The following is a 20,004-nucleotide window of genomic DNA, read 5'->3' as shown; positions in this document are numbered from 1 at the left end:
TGGGATGATAAACTATGTTTTAAGTCCATTTTAACCTAGTACTTTTAACCTATAAATTTGAAATTTTTGAAAATCGTTATCTCAGTTTGCCAAAATGGCGCTTAATCTAATATTCCGTTAAGCTTGTCTTTACACGTTTTCCTTTAAAGTTTTTTTGAACTAAATTTTGCTATGGCTATAATAGATTTACAGTTCATGCCTTTGCTGAGTTCCTTTTTTTATTTTAATAATAAGACGAAAGTGTGTAGGTTGGTTTGTCCTTCTTCCACTCAGCAACGGAGAAAAGAACCGACTTGATTTTGCATGGCTATTGGATATTTTAAAAGAAAGTGAGGCATAGGCTACTTCTTATCTCAGGAGAATTAAAGATTTTCACGGGATTTTTAAAGACAAAATTTTCGCGAAGTCGCAAGCAAAACCTAGTTAAAAAAACCGGCCATGTGTGAGTGGAACTTGCGCGACGAGGGTTCCTTGACAGACACAATGGACGGACGGACGACCAGACAGACAGACTGACAGGCAGACAGAAAAGTGATTCTACAAGGATTCCATTTTACCTTTTGAGGTACGGAATCCTAAAACTTAGGAAAAGTCAAGAATCAGCGTCACAGAACACCCATATTCCATAACGTTCTTATCTTATCTACAATATGTGTGATAACTAGTAGACGATAAACCTGCAAGCCAACAATAATTTCCTGCAATCACACACTCCCAACGAGAGGCAGAATTGTAGCGAGCGAGTGCGAGTGCGAGTGTAGATAAGCATCTGCTGAGTGGTCCCCTTGTGTTTTCCGATCGACGCACGCTCTGCGTTGCTATTAATTTCTGAACCCTGTCACAAAGCTAATACAGGAGCTTGGACATAATGTGATTATATTTGCAAGTAAAATTTGGATAAAGATATAATTCCACGCAGATAAATGACATTCCAGGAAAATGTAGTTGCATACATATCGGTAGATAAGTAACTAGTGTCGTTGGAATAGCAAGTGATGGGTTCAGGGGATAGACTTGCGAGTAGTGTACGTGATTATGATCAAAGTGTTTATTTAGGCTCAGCTTTGCAATGAGCTAGATAATTAAATGAGTTTTGAAACACAAACATACTTTATACTTAAACATATTTTTAGAAAGGTACGTAGGTTTTCCGGTGAAGACCGACCGTTTTCAAGCCACCATTAAAGAAAATTTATGATTCTTTTACGATATATTTATTTCTGATATCTATCTTATTTTCTATACGAGACTCAAAACGCTGCGACGCGAAAAACTTTACATTCTCGGATACATTTTCAAACTTTCTAAAATTTTCATCGAGAAAACGCATTTCGAATAAAATGTTGAAGCATTTAAATCCATATCAACTATTATATACTATTATCATATGCATAATATTATAATATAATTTGTTCACTTATACGCTAGCATTCCATCCAACTCGATTGAAATACATGTTGACCGCAGAATTCAAACCAGTTGGCCATTGCTTACGATAGGAGTACCTACGTGCGAGTATGTACATATGTATACATATTAAGTATATCAAACACATGTACAGAACAATCATAATAATGATTCATAACAAATTCAATGTGAAAAGTAACAGAAACGAAATAGAGACTCCTTCCGCACTTTGACTTTCAACGACAAATCGTCCCAAAAATGTAAAGTGAGGGGAAACGTTAATAAAAATTCCACGCTGAAACAACAAATTAAACGAAGCCGAGCCACTCGAAAAGCCATAAGTACCTACTCGTCTCAATTGCCATCGATAAGAAATCCAAGCCGTGGCAATGTATTCCAGTCACGTTTCGGCTTACGGTTTTTTTTCGTTATGCTACGGTGGCCTTTAAAACGAATTGACTCTAAAATTCTTCAGAATGAAATGTTGTCGGAGTTTTATTAAATCGAGTGTAACCATTCCTGACATTACGCAAATGGCGGGTCCTCCCCTACATCTGTCGCAGGGATGCACCCCCTTAATAAGTGTTAACGCTCGCCGGCTGCGATGAACACTCTCGGCTCAAGCTAAATCTCTACAAATTCTTGATACAAATTAATGCCGCGGGAGAACTCCGCGAGTTTCTGTTATTTCGTTTTGTAATACCACTTGCCCTTTATTAGTTACGCTAAGTTCCCACAGTACGAACATCCAGAAACGACTACATCTTTATGTGGCAGGTTTTGCTCGCAAGCAGAGGATCATTGTCAACGATCCCCCGTCGATTTCCTACGTATGATATTATTGTTCTCATCTCTATCTGCCCTGGTTCGTGTATTCTCGGTTCCTAGATCGGTGCATTTGTGATAACCAATTCTAATTGCTGTGATTGGCTGAATTTACCATGTTCTTGCTGCGACAGTGAGTTTGAGCCACTAGCGGAACAATGTTAGCCGGTCAGAAATGATTGCAATTAGTCAACCTGTATGACGTCCGTGTTCTGTTTTTGATTACAAAAAAGAAAAAATTGTTGTTGCAATCATCAATTTTAGCAAATAGTGAAAGAGAGTCGACCAATCAGAGGTCACAACTACCGTCACACTTTCTGTGAAACTATGGCAGTAGGCTTACCGAGTAATGAAAACAATTTTTCATTCTGTAATGTCATGTGGCAAGTAGGGTTGCCACCTGCCTCTTTTTGATTTACAGGCTACCACCATCAAAAATACGGGGTTTAGATTTGAAGAAATTTAAAAATTTGAAGTATTTGAAGAAATAGGCGGTGGTTCTCTCTGAAATGCATGGAAAGCCTATTTAGATATTTCAGTTTATTTGTAAGTTTTGTATTTTTTCTCTGTATGTTGCCGTGTCTTGATTGGTGAACTGTGTTTGCAATGTGATTTTAAATAAAAGATTTATTTATTTAAATAGCTTTTAAAAACTCTAGTTTTGTAAAGCAAAATGTTATACATTTCATGCATACAATCTTTGCATTTTAACTTAAATTTACATTTAACTTGTAATTCCACCTTCACAGTATCAATACTATGGCCGTAGCCAGGAATCGATTTCGGGAGAGGTTTTATCAGGGCCGGAACTGAATCCTGTCATGAGGAAAATAACATTCGCTCAACTTTATGGGCTAATTACCTGGTTAGTGGAATTTCGCCTTTCAATTTGACAGTGAGATAAAATACAACAATAAAAAAGCGCGAGCGCAGTGAGCGTAAGTGTTTTTGGTTCAATTACAGAAAGAATTAAAGTGAAAGGGAAACGAGTTTAGCCATAGCAAGATTTTATTTTTAAAGCTCCCTATCCATACTAATATTACAAATACGACAGTATATCTATTTGCCTATCTATTTGTTACCCTTTCACGGCCCATCTTCTTTACCAAAATTTTGGTACTTACTATTCAGAGGTAACTTGCATCCCAGACATAAACTTTTTAGCCCGGAAAATCCCCCACGGAATTTTTAAAACTCTAAATTCATGCAAACGAAATTGCGGGGCTTACACCAAGTAATACAAATTCAAAGCGCGAGTGAAGTGAGCGCGAAATGTTTGATATATTTCCAAAAAAAAATTGGTAAGCAAATGCAAGAAATAGTGTAAGTATTATTTTAGGCTTAGGTTTTTGACGGCTTCCCAGGCGCAGTCGCCATTTCTAAATTTCTGGTCTGGTGGGAGGCTTCGGTCATGGCTAGTTATATGGTTAGTATGGCCCTAACGGCCAAGAAATTAGACTGCATCATCACTTACCACTAGAAAAGATTAAAGTCACGGGCTAACTTGTATAAAAAAAGGCTAGCCAAGGCGGCGGGGCTTGGTTTGAGGATGTCAAACCAAGCCCCGCCGCCTTGGCTACGACCATGATCAATATCGAGTGGGTTTCGGCTACGCATTGCCGCAAAAGGAAAATATTCTTTCTACTGGACATAACGTCAGTGTTCGGTTTCGCCAGCCAAGTGCGAGTCAGACTCACGCACCGAGGGTTCCGATTCGGGTATTTTTTTCGACATTTTACACGAGAAATCAAAAACTGTTATGCATTAAAAAAAATATGCATAAAAATAAATAAAAATCTGTTTTAGAATGAACAGGTAAAGCCCTTTCATATGATAACCCACTTGATATATGTAGTTATCTTACTTTGAAAATTGAAAATACTAATATTTGTTCATGAACACATGACAGACGGATAGAAGGACAGATGGACAGACGGACAGACGGAAAGACAGACAGACTGATAGACAACGAAGTGATCCTATAAGAGTTCTTTTTGCTTTTGAGTTACGGAACCCTAAAAATATTTAGTTTTATTTGCCCCGTATTTTATTTTCATAATTACCGGTTTCTCTATCCTGACATACGGGGTAACCAGTAAAATACGGGGCCTCTGGCAACCCTATTCGGAAAACACTGTCACATTCAAGTTAATGTCAAATATTTTGTTTTCAATTACAGAAAGCTGCATCAATCATTATTACAATATTTTCTTTGTTGTGATTGGCTGAATTTTTGAGTTTCAGCCAATAAACAGACTGTTTGCCAATTAAACGTCATAACAATATAAATGCCAGAAAGTTTAACCAAATAAAACAAACTTAATGAGAACCTAGTGAGAATGCAAACGGCACACAATTTATAATACATATTATGTTAGTCGTATATAATAGATATTATAGTAGTCGTTCACTTTGGTAATAGTCAGATTGTCATCAGTAAAATTGATATTGGTCGATGTATCGTAAATTATTGTTTCGGTGACAAATATTTTTATTATCTATTTATCTTTGAACAGAATGGAATAGAATGAAATGGAATGGAATACAATGATAAATTTTTATTCCTGTAAACTTTTAGGTAAACTTCAAAGTGTTTTTGGATGGTCAGAAAAATTTACCACTGGTTCGGAATGCCGTTCCTACGTTTTCTAGGGTTTCGTACCTCAAAATGAAAAACGGAACTCTTATAGGATCACTTTGTTGTCTATCTCTCTGTCTGTCGTGTGTGTCAAGAAAACCTCTAGGGTACTTCCCGTTGACTCAAAACCATGAAATTTGGCAGGTAACCTAACTGCGTAATTTTGGGTAGTTTTTTTAATCGATAAAGAAAGTTTGCGACATTGTTCAATAAAAAATTTGGATTCCAACTCCTCAATCCTGATGTTGCAGGGGACCTGACTACTAAAGCTAATGGGATTTAAAAAGTGTCGATTATTAATTGATATTGAAGGTATCTATACCAAGTAAACACTTTGTCGTTGACCTCAACCCTGATGCTGTAAGAAATTGCATTCCTAAATCCTGGTGATCCCTCGGGATTTGAAAAGGATAATCCGTTTAAATATTCTTACGTGATACAGAAACAAGTTGCATCCCGGGGACGGGCTATTACGGAGAGGCAACTTTTGTTCTGGGAAATGAAAGGATCGGGATTTTTAAAAACCTAAATCCACGCGAGCGAAGCTGCGGGCATTAGCTAGTTGTAAATATATTTAGAAGCTACTATAAGATAATAGATAAGGTACTTATTTCCTTATATTTTTATTGTATGGCAGCGCGCGGTTTTAAATTATAAATTGCACGTCCTGTCCTTTTCTGTAATACATTTTTTTCTCAATATCTACCGCTTTATCTCATAGCAAGAGTCCGTAAGACATAATACAGTGAAAATAGGCAAAATATACAATTTTTGCAGTTTCCACGTCAGTACCTGTCGAATTTTTCTAACAGTGTAAGCAGCAGAGCTGAGTTTACCATCAAGTGTTGATATGTGGGTGTTCCATAGAAGCTTTGCATCTAACATTATACCGAGAAACACGGGGTTCTCCTTTATTTTCAACATATGATTATTTATCAATGAATTTATGTCATTTAAGGTCCTGGTATTGGGCAGTGTGAATTCAACACACTTAGATTTCTTTGCATTTTGAAGTAAATTGTTAGCAATAAATCAGAGAGTGACCTGTGATATGGCATTACATATAGTATACATTGTCAAAAATTATAATATTAAAGCTGTGCGTATTGCGTGAGGAATAGGTTGCAAGAGAGTTGCAACTTGCAGGGTTTGATGCATACGCTATTGCCAGCAAACATGAGACATATTTTTATCTACAGGCAACGTCTGAGTAGGTAACGCATACGTCTAACGCAAGTTGAAATGTATTTAGTTAGACCTATCGACAAGTTTGGAGTCGGGTGCAGTCTAAATGTGGCCCGTGTGTTTAGACTGTCCGTTTCTGTCAGTTTCACGTGTCGTCCCCCGCACTTCACCACCCCGCTTGCACAAATCGAGACAGCACGAAATTTTCAAGATTTCTGGGTGTAATTTCTGGTTTTCGTAGTTCCCACATAATTATAACAATATAAAATATATAACGATAATTTTTTTACTACATAATATTCATTAAATTTTCTAGGTCTGTAGTTTTTCCAAATTTCATTAAATTGCTTCGTTGTCTAGAAAAACGAGCACAAAGTTGGGCCTTTTTTTAAAGAAAAATACAAATCTTTGAGCCCCTGTAATTTTAAAACTACATATTTTTAGAAAAATCTAAAACACCACAGACACAGATATTAGTTTCTAGACTATGTCTGCAAAATTTCATGGACTTTGGTTGCTTAATATTCAAATGAAATGGGAACTACGATTGTATGGAGTAAGTGACGGAGAGAGCTCTGTTAAGTGAATGACAAAGTCTCAAACCTAACTTACCACACTGCATCACTGCGGCTTGGCAGATGCACGTACACGTCCAAATTTTCAGATTTCCTCGTCCCACATTCCGCACAGTCGTAGCTACCATACTCATAGTAGGTATAGGTATATGATTGAACTTAGAGGACTCTCGTAGCTAGTAAATACCACTTCTCGTGTCATCTGATTTTTAGCCTTATTAATAAACCATTTTAATATCTATATTAAAAAAAAGATAAGGTTACACTTCATATACCAACTCTTTGAGAGCCTTTTGTTGGCAAATTCAACACAATAAACAAAACCTATTTATCATAATATATTGACCTATCGCACACAAAATTGTAACCTGAATTCATCAACACTCTCCACACTCATCAGCATCACCACTTTCATCAGCTGAAATAGCAGTCATGACATGACAACTTGTCATCTAATAAAAAATACTTTCGTTTTATTAATGAGAGACGATAAATCAGTTCTAGCGCCCGTATGAGGACTAAGCCGCCTATATCACGAGCCACGCAACATTGACATTGTAGATGTAGCAATTCATTTCCATTTTTCAGACCATTAAGCGTCGACTATAACACGGGAACGAAGCGGACGCGGACGGTGTAAAATGAAAGCCGGGCGAAATAGTTCGGAACTGGTATCATCGCTGCAAATGTAAATGAACAATTAAAGCGTTCGCAGTGGCCAGGACAATGATGATAATTATTTTAGTTTGCTGTCGACGCGGTTGTCACTCGACGCCCGCTCGCGCGCTGGAATGCTCCTCGAACCCCATTTTCGCCATTAAACAGCGACACTTCTGCTGTTCGTAAATTATTATCAGCTAGCGCTTTCATTACTTGGCTCCGTAACAAAGGAACTCTACAAATGTAGGCACGTCGTGATTTAACTTCAACAACTTTGATTCCACTATGCCTTCGCCCCCATTGTTCGGCGGCTACAATCATAGTTCATATTAGGCGAGGTGAAATCTTGATTAATTAATTACGTTGTTATCGGTTCCGCCGAAGAACTTGTATGGAAAGCCGTTACCTATAGAATAATTGCATTGAGAAAGTTCCTTGTAGAAGTCAACTTTGGCTTGTTGAATTATTTTAACTTTGCAACTCCATTTTCTGCTATAATATCGTATGCCAATATTATAGTGATAATGCATAAATATTGTAATGAAAGGTTGGAGAGCAAATTCTAGGTGGTCGATAGCGTTGTCTAACAAGGACTACAAAGCTACTACTACTACTAGTACTAAAACTATTTTTAACCCCCGACCCAAAAAGAGGGGTGTTATAAGATTGACGTGTGTATCTGTGTATCTGTCTGTGGCATCGTAGCTCCGAAACGAATGAACCGATTTTAATTTAATTTTTTTTGTTTGAAAGGTGGCTTTATCGAAAGTGGTTCTTAGCTATAATCGTAGAAAATCGGTTCAGCCGTTTGAAAGTTATCAGCTCTTTTCTAGTTTTCTTATAGAGGTTTTTGTGTCGGGGGTTTTTAAATGAGTTATTTTATATATTGAATTTTATGTATTAGAAATCACTTCATGCCAGACACTTAGAGTCGTGGCGACCCCCTGCCAGACACTTTAAATTTTTAAGGGTGTCTAGCAGAATATATTTTTATTTCTTGAATTTTATGAATATATAGATTTTTACACCTTTTTTACATGACTTTATCTCCCACTACACACGATCAGCGACTATGAAGTCGCTGATCGTTCCTCACCGTTTTAGGAACAACACGCAGACAAACTTTTAGCTTTTATACAACAATGAAGGTCTGACCCTCGCGGGCTGTTAGTCCATTAAAGATTATTTAGATGACACTTTTCAACGCAAGAGTTTGGCGGTATCTTTAGTATATTATTAATTATTATGACATAGCTCTTGTATTATTGTGATTTTGAGAATATGATCATGGGATAATGCAACAGCAAAGTGACAAGTTGATGGCAAGCGAGTCGTTAATTAAATTTCATTGATTCAAAGCTCATTTGGGAAGTGCGTCGAATGCCTATAATATATCGGACGCGAGAGGTCCTAGGGAATGAAAATGGTTCGCAGTCGGCACTCGTGGAATGCTTTTAGCGCGCGTAATTCAGTTAAACGCGTAATTTATGACTAGCCGAATTACTGACATGACCGTGTATGCTCTGATATCCAGCTTACCAATACTGTCCAAATACCTACTAAGTATGTAATTTAGACTCTTATTTTATCCAAAAGGAAGCGGAATATATTACTACGTTGATAAATTCGGTTCTTTTTTTAGGTTACCATGAAAGTACCAACCTAACAAAATATAATATTATGGTGGAATGTAATGTTCCTACAGAGAAAGTCTACTCTCGTGAGTAGATCGTGTAATAATGACAAGTAGACGACTTTATGATTAAACAACCTTCAACCAACACAAAGAAATCCTTTACAAGACAACACAAACAAATACTTAATATTTTTTAATTATTGATTGACTAGCGTGGTTCTTGGTTCTGTTTAATTTTCGTTAACAGGGCTCTCTCCGTCACTTACTCCATACAATCGTAGTTCTAATTTCATTTGAATATTAAGCAACCAATGTCCATGAAATTTGCAGACATATTTTAGAAACTAATATCTGTCCCTGTGGTGTTTTAGATTTTTCTAAAAATATGTAGTTTAAAAATTACAGGGGCTCAAAGATGAATATGTAAATTTTTAAGATCGCGTAACTTTGAAACCGAATATTTTAACAGAAATCTGGAAAACCATAGATATTAGTTTCTTGAATATGTCTGCAAAATTTCTTCGAAATTGGAACTACGTTTGTATGAAGCGAGTGACGGAGAAACCCCTCTTAAGTCCTGATCAAGATTTTCGTATTAGAGGACAGAATTCGTGAACGAATATAAAGTAAAACGCATCTCGCGAAGCCAGTACAGTAGTAGTTGTATAAAAGTTGGATAAAAGTAGTAGAATAAAATTTTGGATGATTAAGTACCATTAAATTGCGGTCAGAAATAGATATAAAAAGTTGTAAAAAAAAATTGAATGGTGGCATTGCATTTTGAAATTCATCATCTTGGTTTTTTTTTATTTGTTATAGCGGCAAAAGAAATGCACACTCTGTGAATATTTCAAATCTCTACCTATTACGTTTCATGAAATAGATACGCGCTGTATCTATTTCATGAAGCGTGCCAGACAGACAGACGGATAGCGGAGGCTCAGTAAAAGGGTCCCGTTGGTAGCCTCGGGTACGAAACCCTAAAAAGTAAATATGTTGTGTATCTGGTTACTTACATACTTACTTACAAAATAATTTGTTTCTTACAACGCGAACGTGGAAATTCGGTAGGAGTTGTTCAATTTCGTCACCGCCCACCAGCCAAATTAATGAAATAATGGAGGAATACTGTGATATCCTTCAACCGTCACTGTTTCTTGAAATATTCTGAACAGCGCTTATATAAAACTGTGTGACAGCTTATTATTTACCTTGTGGATTTAGGTAGGTACCTAATATCATTTTTATAATTGAATTTCAATACAGTATTAGCTCATAAAATGGTTTTTATTACACCGCTACTAAAACTATTTTTAAAAAACATTTTGTTCACACTCGGGCGACAAAAATATTACCACACAGTCATTATTACTGTTCAAAGCAAATACAAAACTGCGCGAATACTCATGCGCGGTGTTATCACACAATTAGTATGGTAATATTTAGAATGGCCACCAAACAGAACAGCACTTACTGATTTTATAAAATGGAATCGCACACCCGCTATACCTACACCTGCCATTGTTGTAATATTTTTAACCCCCGACCCAAAAAGAGGGGTGTTATAGGTTTGACGTGTGTATCTGTGTATCTGTCTGTGGCATCATAGCTCCTAAACTAAAGAACCGATTTTAATTTAGTTTTTTTTTGTTTGAAAGGTGGCTTGATCGAGTGTTCTTAGCTATAATCCAAAAAAATCGGTTTACTAGTTTGAAAGTTATCAGCTCTTTTCCAGTTACTGTAACCTTCACTTGTCGGGGGTGTTATAAATTTTTAATTTACACTTGTCATTACCTATTGTTATTTTGAAGTACTTACAAAATATTTAAGTTATTTTTACTTACCTACCTAATAAAATATCTACAAATCAATTAATATCACAATATTAGAATGTACATCATTCTAAAATGATAATGTTCCTACAATATCATTATTTTTAACCAATAATCCAACAAAAACAATAGGAAAGGTATTATGAATGGAGAAGCTTACATGCTGGAAAAAATAAGGTTGTACTATTTTAGTTCAAAGATATGTTGTTATATTTAGGTTCAGATTTATATTTAAGACTAAAATAATATTTTTTTACAACTTTACATATTTTTACAATAAGATACATAATTTATACCTACCTACTACTAATAATCGTGAATGCAAACGTAAATAATAAACAGCAATGCAAAAGCGAATCTGTCTTCTATCTTCTAGTCTAGCCTTTCACGGCCCATCTGCTTAAATGTTTTTGACGAGTACAAAGATAGCTTGCATCCCAGGGATGGGATGGGATACTTTTTTCTCTGAAAATCAAAGAGTCCTTAAAAAACAACATAGATGTTGACGAACGATGATTCAAAAACTAACATCATATTTATTATGAAATGAATGACTACTAAAATACCAAAAGTAAAATAACCATAACTTCTCTACGCCATAAGGTTATTACTCTACGCCGGGGAATGACCATCCAAAATTCAATTTCCTAATAATCCTTCGAATGTAAATGCATACCGAATATAGGTTATACCGTTATAGATATGCACGTAGGTATAGCACCAGGTACTTTTGAACGAATTTATTGGAGAACGGCCAGCGGGTTTATGCAAGTTTTATTCGTATTTTTCAGTTACATAACCATAATAATGTTTATGTACGGGGATCCAGGCTCTCCTAATGATTGGTAAAATGCCAGCCCGTTTATTTCTGCTTTCCTTTTTTCCTGGACCTGTTTTCTCACTGATTCCCAATATTAGGTGCCAATTCCACGATCAAAATTCTAAGATCATAATCCATCATACAACAGTAAAAAACAGTTTGATCAATTGCATTGGATCGCAAAATACCTGATAATTGACTAGGTAGGTATGTGTCGGCTTCTGCTCTCCAGATCGAATTTTGGCCAACTGCGCGGGAGATATAGTGCACGAGTGAGTGCGCAAACGCAGGTGTACCTACTCTCTATTCCCTCACTGGCATAGCCCGATGGGACAAATATATGACACGACCAGAGAGATATCAGGTGCAGGACCGACACCGGCTATACGTGCTTCCCGAGGCACGGGGGTGAAACACCGCTAACTTCCTAACTCCGGGCTAGTACTGTTCAGTAATAATTCATAATAATAGTAATGTTCAGTAGTAATTTCATAATAGAAAAATCCAATGACTAACAATTTTTGGCTCGACCTGAGAACGTAGTATAGGATCCAGCTATACAACGACATTCACCGAGCTGGCTAATGGTAGAAAAATATTTTATATTCAATTTAACATGTCAATAAATACATCGCATATGAGTTGCCTAAAACATTTCAGTCCAGAATATGACTAATTAATAATTTAAAAAAAAAATAACATTTCACCGGTTTGGTTAATAGACCATGCCAATCGAAGGTACGAGTATGAAGCCCATAGAATATGCAAACGTTAGGTTGCTTATTTTTTCCCTATTAGTCATGATCAGAAAAACAGTGATAACAAAAATTAACTTCATACGCTTTTATCAAAGGTACCCTATGTCAGTTAATATCATAGACATACACAAGACTAACAGTGACAGCTTAACGGTGTTACAAAAAATGAAACGTTAATGTGTGCGTGAAATAGAGTTGTCCTGACTTTAGCATTTGTATTATCGATAGTCTTACTGGCGAAATCATAGGACACTAATGAGTTAGTTTAACGAAGTGAAGTAAAAAGCATCTTATAATCTTAAAAAATCAAATACATTTCAAATACACAAATAGTAACAAAGCTAAAGCTAGGTAACAGATTATTATTTATTAATGAAATGACTTTAATATTTTATATAAATAATTTATTAATGAATTCTGAGATACTTATAGTTATTTTAACCCCTTATAACATTTTTTATTGATATTTCGATAGAAAACTATTAAAAGACGCTTTAAAAAAATCTTTTTTTGAGAAATAGAGCAATTTTTGGGATTTTCATATAAATTACCGGAATTTGTTGGTTTTCCAACTTTATTTTTTTAAAGGGTGCAAGTAAATTCAATTTGATTATTACAATAACACTCTGATATAATGCCTAAGTGACAAGTTAATAAAAATAAATAGTATATATGGCGCTCAATTCATAGCTAATGACCTCCCGATAAGCACTTAAATACAGTAATGTACGGGTTACCCTTAACCCTGTATATGAAATCTAAGTCACGCTAAATAAAATAAAAATTAGTGAAAATATTTATTTCGTTCTTTTCTTTTATTGGAAAGTACCTAGTGTTTTATATTGTATTTTACATACATCACATGAAACCTATCACATCAAACCTACCGGTAGACACGATTATCGACTATCGATACTTGTGACGTCATTACTTTGTCAATCCCTATCGTTAACAAACGTTTTTAAATTTTACACAAAATATCCAAAAATTCTTCATTTGGCAATGTAATTTGATGATAAGTCTTAAGGGAAACCTACCATCTAAGCTTCCAATAGCTATTTTGCCTAATTTTCAAACAACAAATGATGAAATAATGATTATAAACAATTAGTATAAATAATCAGTAATTACCTGTGAAACGTGTATTTACGCGGATTATAACGTCTTGTAACGTCACATTCGCTCACTGAACAAGACACCATGGTGGCAAGACATAGATTTTACGTTTTAATCGTAAAATTATTTAGTAAATGCAAAAAATCACCTCGACTTGGAACAGGCCGAACTCTTACGGCCCGTTACTCACGTAAACAATGACTTATTGGCATCTTGTTTCGCTATCTCGCTTTCGCTCGCGGCAGTGGGTCTTATCTGACTACCTCTCGCTCCAACGCTTTGTCAGTCTTTGAGCGAAGCGAAAATTCGTATGTCTATGGTTAATATCAACAATGTTATGTGGTAAGATAACCCGCTTCTATTCATAACGTACCTAATTGGATGAAAAGCGATACAAAACACGCTTAGATGGTCATTTAGTTCCGCAAAACATTAGGATTGGGTTTTTTCTGGTAAACACCCACTAGGGTTTACTAAAAACTACTTTCCAGGTTAGTCCACTTACAAAATTCAGTAAAATGAACTAACACTACAAAGAAAGTATAAATCAATATCAGCAGTAATAAAATGGTACCTAGATGATGAGACCTACACGGATAACCCAAGGAAAATAAACGACAACAGTAAAGCCAAGATTGTCAGCTCTGATGTAAATCACAGAAAGAAGTTACTAAAATATCAGAGAGCAATGCAAACGATTGGAGTGAGGATCAAAGACTGATGTATACATTACCAGTTTATTAGAAACAAAACAAAAGTAAAAGACATTTTAAATAAGATAGATACACAAAAATGGGCATAGTCAAGTCTACCCCCAAGAGACGGACAAGACAAGTGGGGCAAAAGTGTTACGAACTGGTACCTATCCACGAGATGGAAAAAGGAATAGAAGCAGACCGTACGAACGATGGGAAGACCGCAGTTCGACCAAATTGGCGTAGTTAGCGCACCACAGTGACGGGAGCTAGAGAAGGCCTCTGCAGGCAAATATACCTATCCTATATAAGGCAATCCCAAACGTGTATGAATTATATTCGCAAAATTAAACAAATTTTAAAGTATAATTGTTTTAAAATAATAAAAACATACCTATATTATATTATAATATGTAAGTAAGTTTAATAAATCCATACTATACCTAAATGCGAAAATGTATCTGTTTGTCTGCTAGGTTTTTATGGTCCATCCCTTAAACCGATTTTGATAAAAGGTACAAAGTTAGCTTACATCTCTGGATTTAATGTAAAACGTAAATATCTAGGTATAATGTTGATAATACCTATCTTGTTGCATTTTTCTAGAAAAAGAGGATATTTTTGTTAATTTTATTCAGAGGATGGATCACTAATATAGAAAGGGATTGATATTTTATATTTTACTAACTTTTTTAAATAAAAAAACTAGACCTGGCAGTTTATGGTAGATTCGAAAGCAATAAAATCTTTTAAAGATTATATTATTTATGTATTCAAACCACCGCCGCTAGAACTCGCTATATTTTTACTTAACAGGGCTCTCTCCGTCAGTCGTTTCATACAATCGTAGTTCCAATTTCATTTGAATATTAAGCAACCAAAGTCCATGAAATTTTGCAGACATATTCTAGAAACTAATATCTATGTCTGTGGTTTTCCAGATTTCAGTTAAAATATTCGGTTTCAAAGTTACGCGGTCTTAAAAATTTACATACAAATCTTTGAGCTCCTGTAATTTTAAAACTACATATTTTTAGAAAAATCTAAAACACCACAGACACAGATATTAGTTTCTAGAATATGTCTGCAAAATTTCATGGACTTTGGTTGCTTAATATTCAAATGAAATTGGAACTACGATTGTATGAAACGAGTGACGGAGAGAGCCCTCTTAAAAGCCTTGCCTTCCATCAATATATTGTAACGTTTGGGATTTATAATATTTATCTTTTAATATTGGCCTCTTGTACTAATTACGTACTTATTTATGTTTTTTTTTTTTTCACTTAAAACATTGATAAAAATATTTAGCTGACAATTAACAAACATTTTTATCACTATTTTTATTATTTTTATCCTTAATAGTGGCACGTAAATAAATCTATTTCACGATGATTTTCAACTTAATGTATAGCTTCTACAATGGCATACCTACTAATAAGGCAGTACGAAATACATCAGGTAACCCTAAAACTAAATAACTGCTTGCTGCTCAGTGGAGAACTCCTGAATCCAAACATTTTAGGTTTTACCAAGTAGTACTTCCTTCCACCAGCTCTCTTTCTAGAAGTCACATTGTTAAGCCAGCAAGAAGATCAATCGTTTTACGTGCTTATGCCATAGGAGATAATTCAATGGAATACTTAATTCGTTTTTTTATACGCATTCTTCAACTTAAGTATAAAAATCTTTGAAAAGAGCCACCGCTGAGTTTCTGGCTGGTTCTTCTCGGTAGGAAGAACACTCCGAACTAGTGGTAGAGATTCTTTTGACATGCAAAAGCTCTCGTAAAAGTTTATTTGTAGGTACCTATCAAAAAACTTTTTATTTCTATTAAGTTAACAATGAAATGAATTTATTTATTTCATGTAGGACCTGCCTGTACAATTCATGATATGTAAAGACTCTACCACCGATCAGTTCGGAAAGCAGATTCTACTGAGATGAATCAAAAAATAATTATTTAATAAGTAACCTACCTGAATTGGTAAGTGTATTGTCTCCGTTGCCGGTAGAGGTGTCAACGTCGGCGTGCGCGTCCGCGGCGACGGCCACCAGTGCGCACGCGCATGCGCACAGCGGAAGCACCAGACGCGCGCAGTGCAAAACTCCCCAGCCTTTTAACGCCTGACGCTTAGCCATCGCACATCACCAAATCTAACTCCAGTCAAACTTTTAAAATAAAACACTAATCTATAATTATATTAATATTTAAAAGGTATTTAATTACAGATTCATATTCGCAAAGTAAAAAATAGGCGAATTATACTAATTTTAAACTATCGCTACAACTTAAAAAAGTTTAGGGTTGTCTGTTTACGGTTGCAGTTTTATAGTTCGAGCGCGTCGAGCGTGTGGAATGTGCACCGAGTGACGACGATGTGGCAGCGTGGTCGCGACAGCACTGTCCGCGGGTCCACATTGCGGCCACGACCGGCTCCTGCGGAGTCCCATCGTCTCACACCCGAGCGTGAGGAGGGCCACTGCGCGCGCAGCGGCCTCTGTGGCCAATGGCGCCGCGGGGGAGGGCCCGCGCGTAAGACGCACCGAAGTATATGCGAAGGCCTATGTACAGTGATGTTAGCGGACAGGTGGTTTCGCGGCTGTAATTAGGCGTCTGATAAGTTATTGCTAGCTAGATAAATATGTTTTAAAAGCTTAACGATTAAGATAACGCTCAAAACCTTTTCTGCGTTCTTCTTTACGTCCCTTCGCACTAATTTGGAAAACTCCAGCCCTATTCAAACTTTGCGTAAACTTTTTGAATCTTAAATTTAAATATTAAGGGCATTTTTGAAAGTTGATCCATATTATATAACATATTTTTGCATTAGCTTATGCCCGACATGCGTTGCAATACGACTAGCGCACTTTGTAGTTTGTACGTCGATGGTATAAGTGCCAACACCAACTGTACAAAGTTTCGAACCTATCGGATGAATGATACGTGAACGTATTAGACAAATGTGGAAGAGTTGTCGTAGATCTCTCTACGTAAAAGCTACGGATGCGTAGAGGACTACTACTATATTAATAAATAGACTGCTAAAATCTTTCCTTTTTGCTTTGCCGCAATCGGGTGACAAAAGAAAATAGGATGGTCGGAGTTTTCGTAGATCTCTCTACGTAAAAGCTACGATCCGTAGAGGACAATTAGAAAAGTTTTACTATAAGAAAATAGGATGGTAGGACTTGTCGTAGCTCTCTAAGTACTACGAAAAGCTACGAATTCGTAGAGGACAACTACTAAATGACTTTTTAAAAAATAGGATGGTTGGAGTTGGCGTAGATCTCTCTACTTGAAAGCTACGAATCCGTATACGGCAACTACTAATTTACTAAAAAAATATTATAGTGGATATTACTCACGATAGTTTATACCTACACTAAAATAATAATATATAGGTATCCTATTATTCGCGACAGGTAGAGATGGCAATTCTCTAGTGAGATTACATCACATGCCGGGTAATCGATATCGTTAATTTTTTTGGCCCTTCACAACTCACCTCAAACCCCGATTGGCATGTCGACCGCGAACAATATCTACTCATATTTGTAAAAATTCTTACGATATCTATCTATTTGTAAGCTATAGGTATTTGTCAAGAATTGCAATTATTATTTAATAACAGTCAATTTATGCGAAGACTAGTCGACACTGCCATCTGTTTAAACTGCATATTAAGCCGATAGAAGCTTGATACTTAGGGCCGCAGATGGAACAGCTATTAGCAGCACAGTCCAGAGACCCGGTGGTACGAGTATGTCTCCTTACGCTACTTTGTGCGAGAACCTTGAACCAAGTTTTTTCATGTACATGGCAACCCTCTTTAATGCCCTTTCGCCAACCTAATCTTTGTGTAAAAAAGTATAAAGTGAAATTAAGTTATTGATGAACGAATTTTGTCTAGCTAGTTTCAGTCAAATAAAAAAAAACATTCAAAGCAAGGAACGAATAAATGCAAAATATGTGTGGAATGGAATGGTAATAAGAATTTTATGATACAGCAAGCGATACTAGCAATATGGTCAGCAAGAAATTGAATTGGCAGCATAGTGCCGGGTCCTTGGTGCCGAATGCGTCCCGTGCGTCGCGTTACACCAAGTTGCGATGGCCTATCGCCCGCAGTCGCACAGATGAACAATACAAGAATAGATGAACAATAATACCTACTTGCTTATTTCTAGAGATATAGAGAATTATGTGGCTTAAAACCAAAAATCGTTATTTTTAACTAGCTTCCAAAATTCTTCGAACTGATAGGGTTTTTTTTTTGAGCAAATGTTTAGATATAGGTACTACGTTAGCTACTAAGATTCGTGATATTCAATGGCGTGCAAAGAGTTTAAATCCAGGGTAGGCATTAGTAAGGTAGGTACCTGTTTACTGGCGAGTCATAAAGAAAACCGAGCATTGAGATATTTCAACTAGGGTAATACATATTTCCAAGGAAAGCTGTGCTTTGATGTCTCTATGAGCTGCACGCCACTGGTGATATTGTAGAAGCTAATATAAGTTTTCTGGGTACTTATAATACCGATTCAAAAAAAAATACTATATTTTTTTGAATAGATCAAAAACTAGCCGATGCCCGCGACTTCGCCCGCGTGGATTTGATAGAAGCTGCGCTATCGACAAAGAGAATACGTTCGACTAGCAAGTTTTCATGATTCCGTTTACCTACCCTTCAAGAAAAAGAATTTTGCTTGGCCAACTGCTCCATTACTTATGAACATGGATTCCCTTCAAAATCACAAACCAGATTTTATTTCAATTTTCATTTATTTCAGTACTGGTACCGTCAACTGATTCTTTAAAAATACAACCCATTTTTTCAGAAGGGTTTTTTAGGGTTCTGCAACAAAATGATAAAAGTTGAACCCTTATGGTGCGACTTTCTCCGTCCGTCTGTCACAGTCAGATTTCAGTAAGACATCGGACATGACATATGATAGGTAGTGGTGCAACATCATTGCAATCAAGTAAGAATTGAAAATGATTTTGAATTTAATTAAAAAAAAGGGGGAAAATCGGGCTTTGAATTTTCAAAGTAAGATATTCGTATCGAGTGTACATTCACCTGTACATTCTAAAACAGATTTTCATTATTTTTTAGGCATAATAGTTTTTGATTTATCATGCAAAATGTCGAAAAAAATACCTGGCTAGCACGATTTCTCGGAAATGGCCTTTAGGTACATGTAGCGCTAGTACCTAGACAGTCTAAAAAGCTCACAACGCAGTTGCAAGTCTTCTAAAATCATATTAACAAAAAATACTATTGGACAATACTACAAGCGAAATCTAAGAATATCTACTATGGCTACCGCGCGAAGCCGGGGAGAGCTGCTAATGTTTGTAGGTATAAAATAGGTGTACTTACTTATTGAATAGATGTACCTACTATTTGAAAATAACTAATCTTACCTGGTATTAAAAGGGGTTAGAAAACTGTTTAAAATATAGGGAAAATCCAACAGATTCTCGCCTAGTGTCATTCTAACCGAGCATCGAGTCGCTAGTGTCGCCTCTACTCGCTGCGCCTCTACTCACCGCCATTCGCCGCGTTACGTCTCTCTGGTCTCTAAACTCCCCGCGCCTAGAGTCCACTCGCCACCCTTGAAGGCTTTAATCATTTTTTACCCGACTGCGGCAAAGCCAAAAGGTTATGATTTTAGCAGTCTATGTATGTAAGGTATGTATGTTTGTATCCAGATTCTGTGTGTTCCATCGAAGTGCTTAAACTACTGGGCCGATTTTAATGCATGAGGTGTCAATTGATTGGTTGTAAAGGTCCGGGTGACATAGGCTACATTTTATACGAAAAAGGTTGACCTAACGGATGTTACATCA

The 20,004-nt window shown here is 36.2% G+C and overlaps 1 protein-coding gene across 1 annotated transcript in view; it reads right to left on the bottom strand.

The window, feature by feature from the left end:
• Window positions 1-16,902, bottom strand: part of LOC123877523 (lachesin-like) — a 126,941-nt gene extending 110,039 nt beyond the window's left edge. The window contains exon 1 of the mRNA XM_045924327.1: window positions 16,127-16,902. Coding sequence (XP_045780283.1) covers window positions 16,127-16,289 — 163 coding nt within the window. The 5' untranslated portion in view covers window positions 16,290-16,902. The remainder of the gene's footprint in view (window positions 1-16,126) is intronic.
• Window positions 16,903-20,004: the final 3,102 nt, after the last annotated feature.

The sequence above is a fragment of the Maniola jurtina genome, chromosome 2 (genome assembly GCF_905333055.1).
Source record: "Maniola jurtina chromosome 2, ilManJurt1.1, whole genome shotgun sequence".
In the NCBI taxonomy this organism is placed as follows: Eukaryota; Metazoa; Arthropoda; class Insecta; order Lepidoptera; family Nymphalidae; genus Maniola; species Maniola jurtina.
Note: the sequence above shows the minus strand (reverse complement) of the source record. Positions and strands in the feature narration are given on the sequence as shown.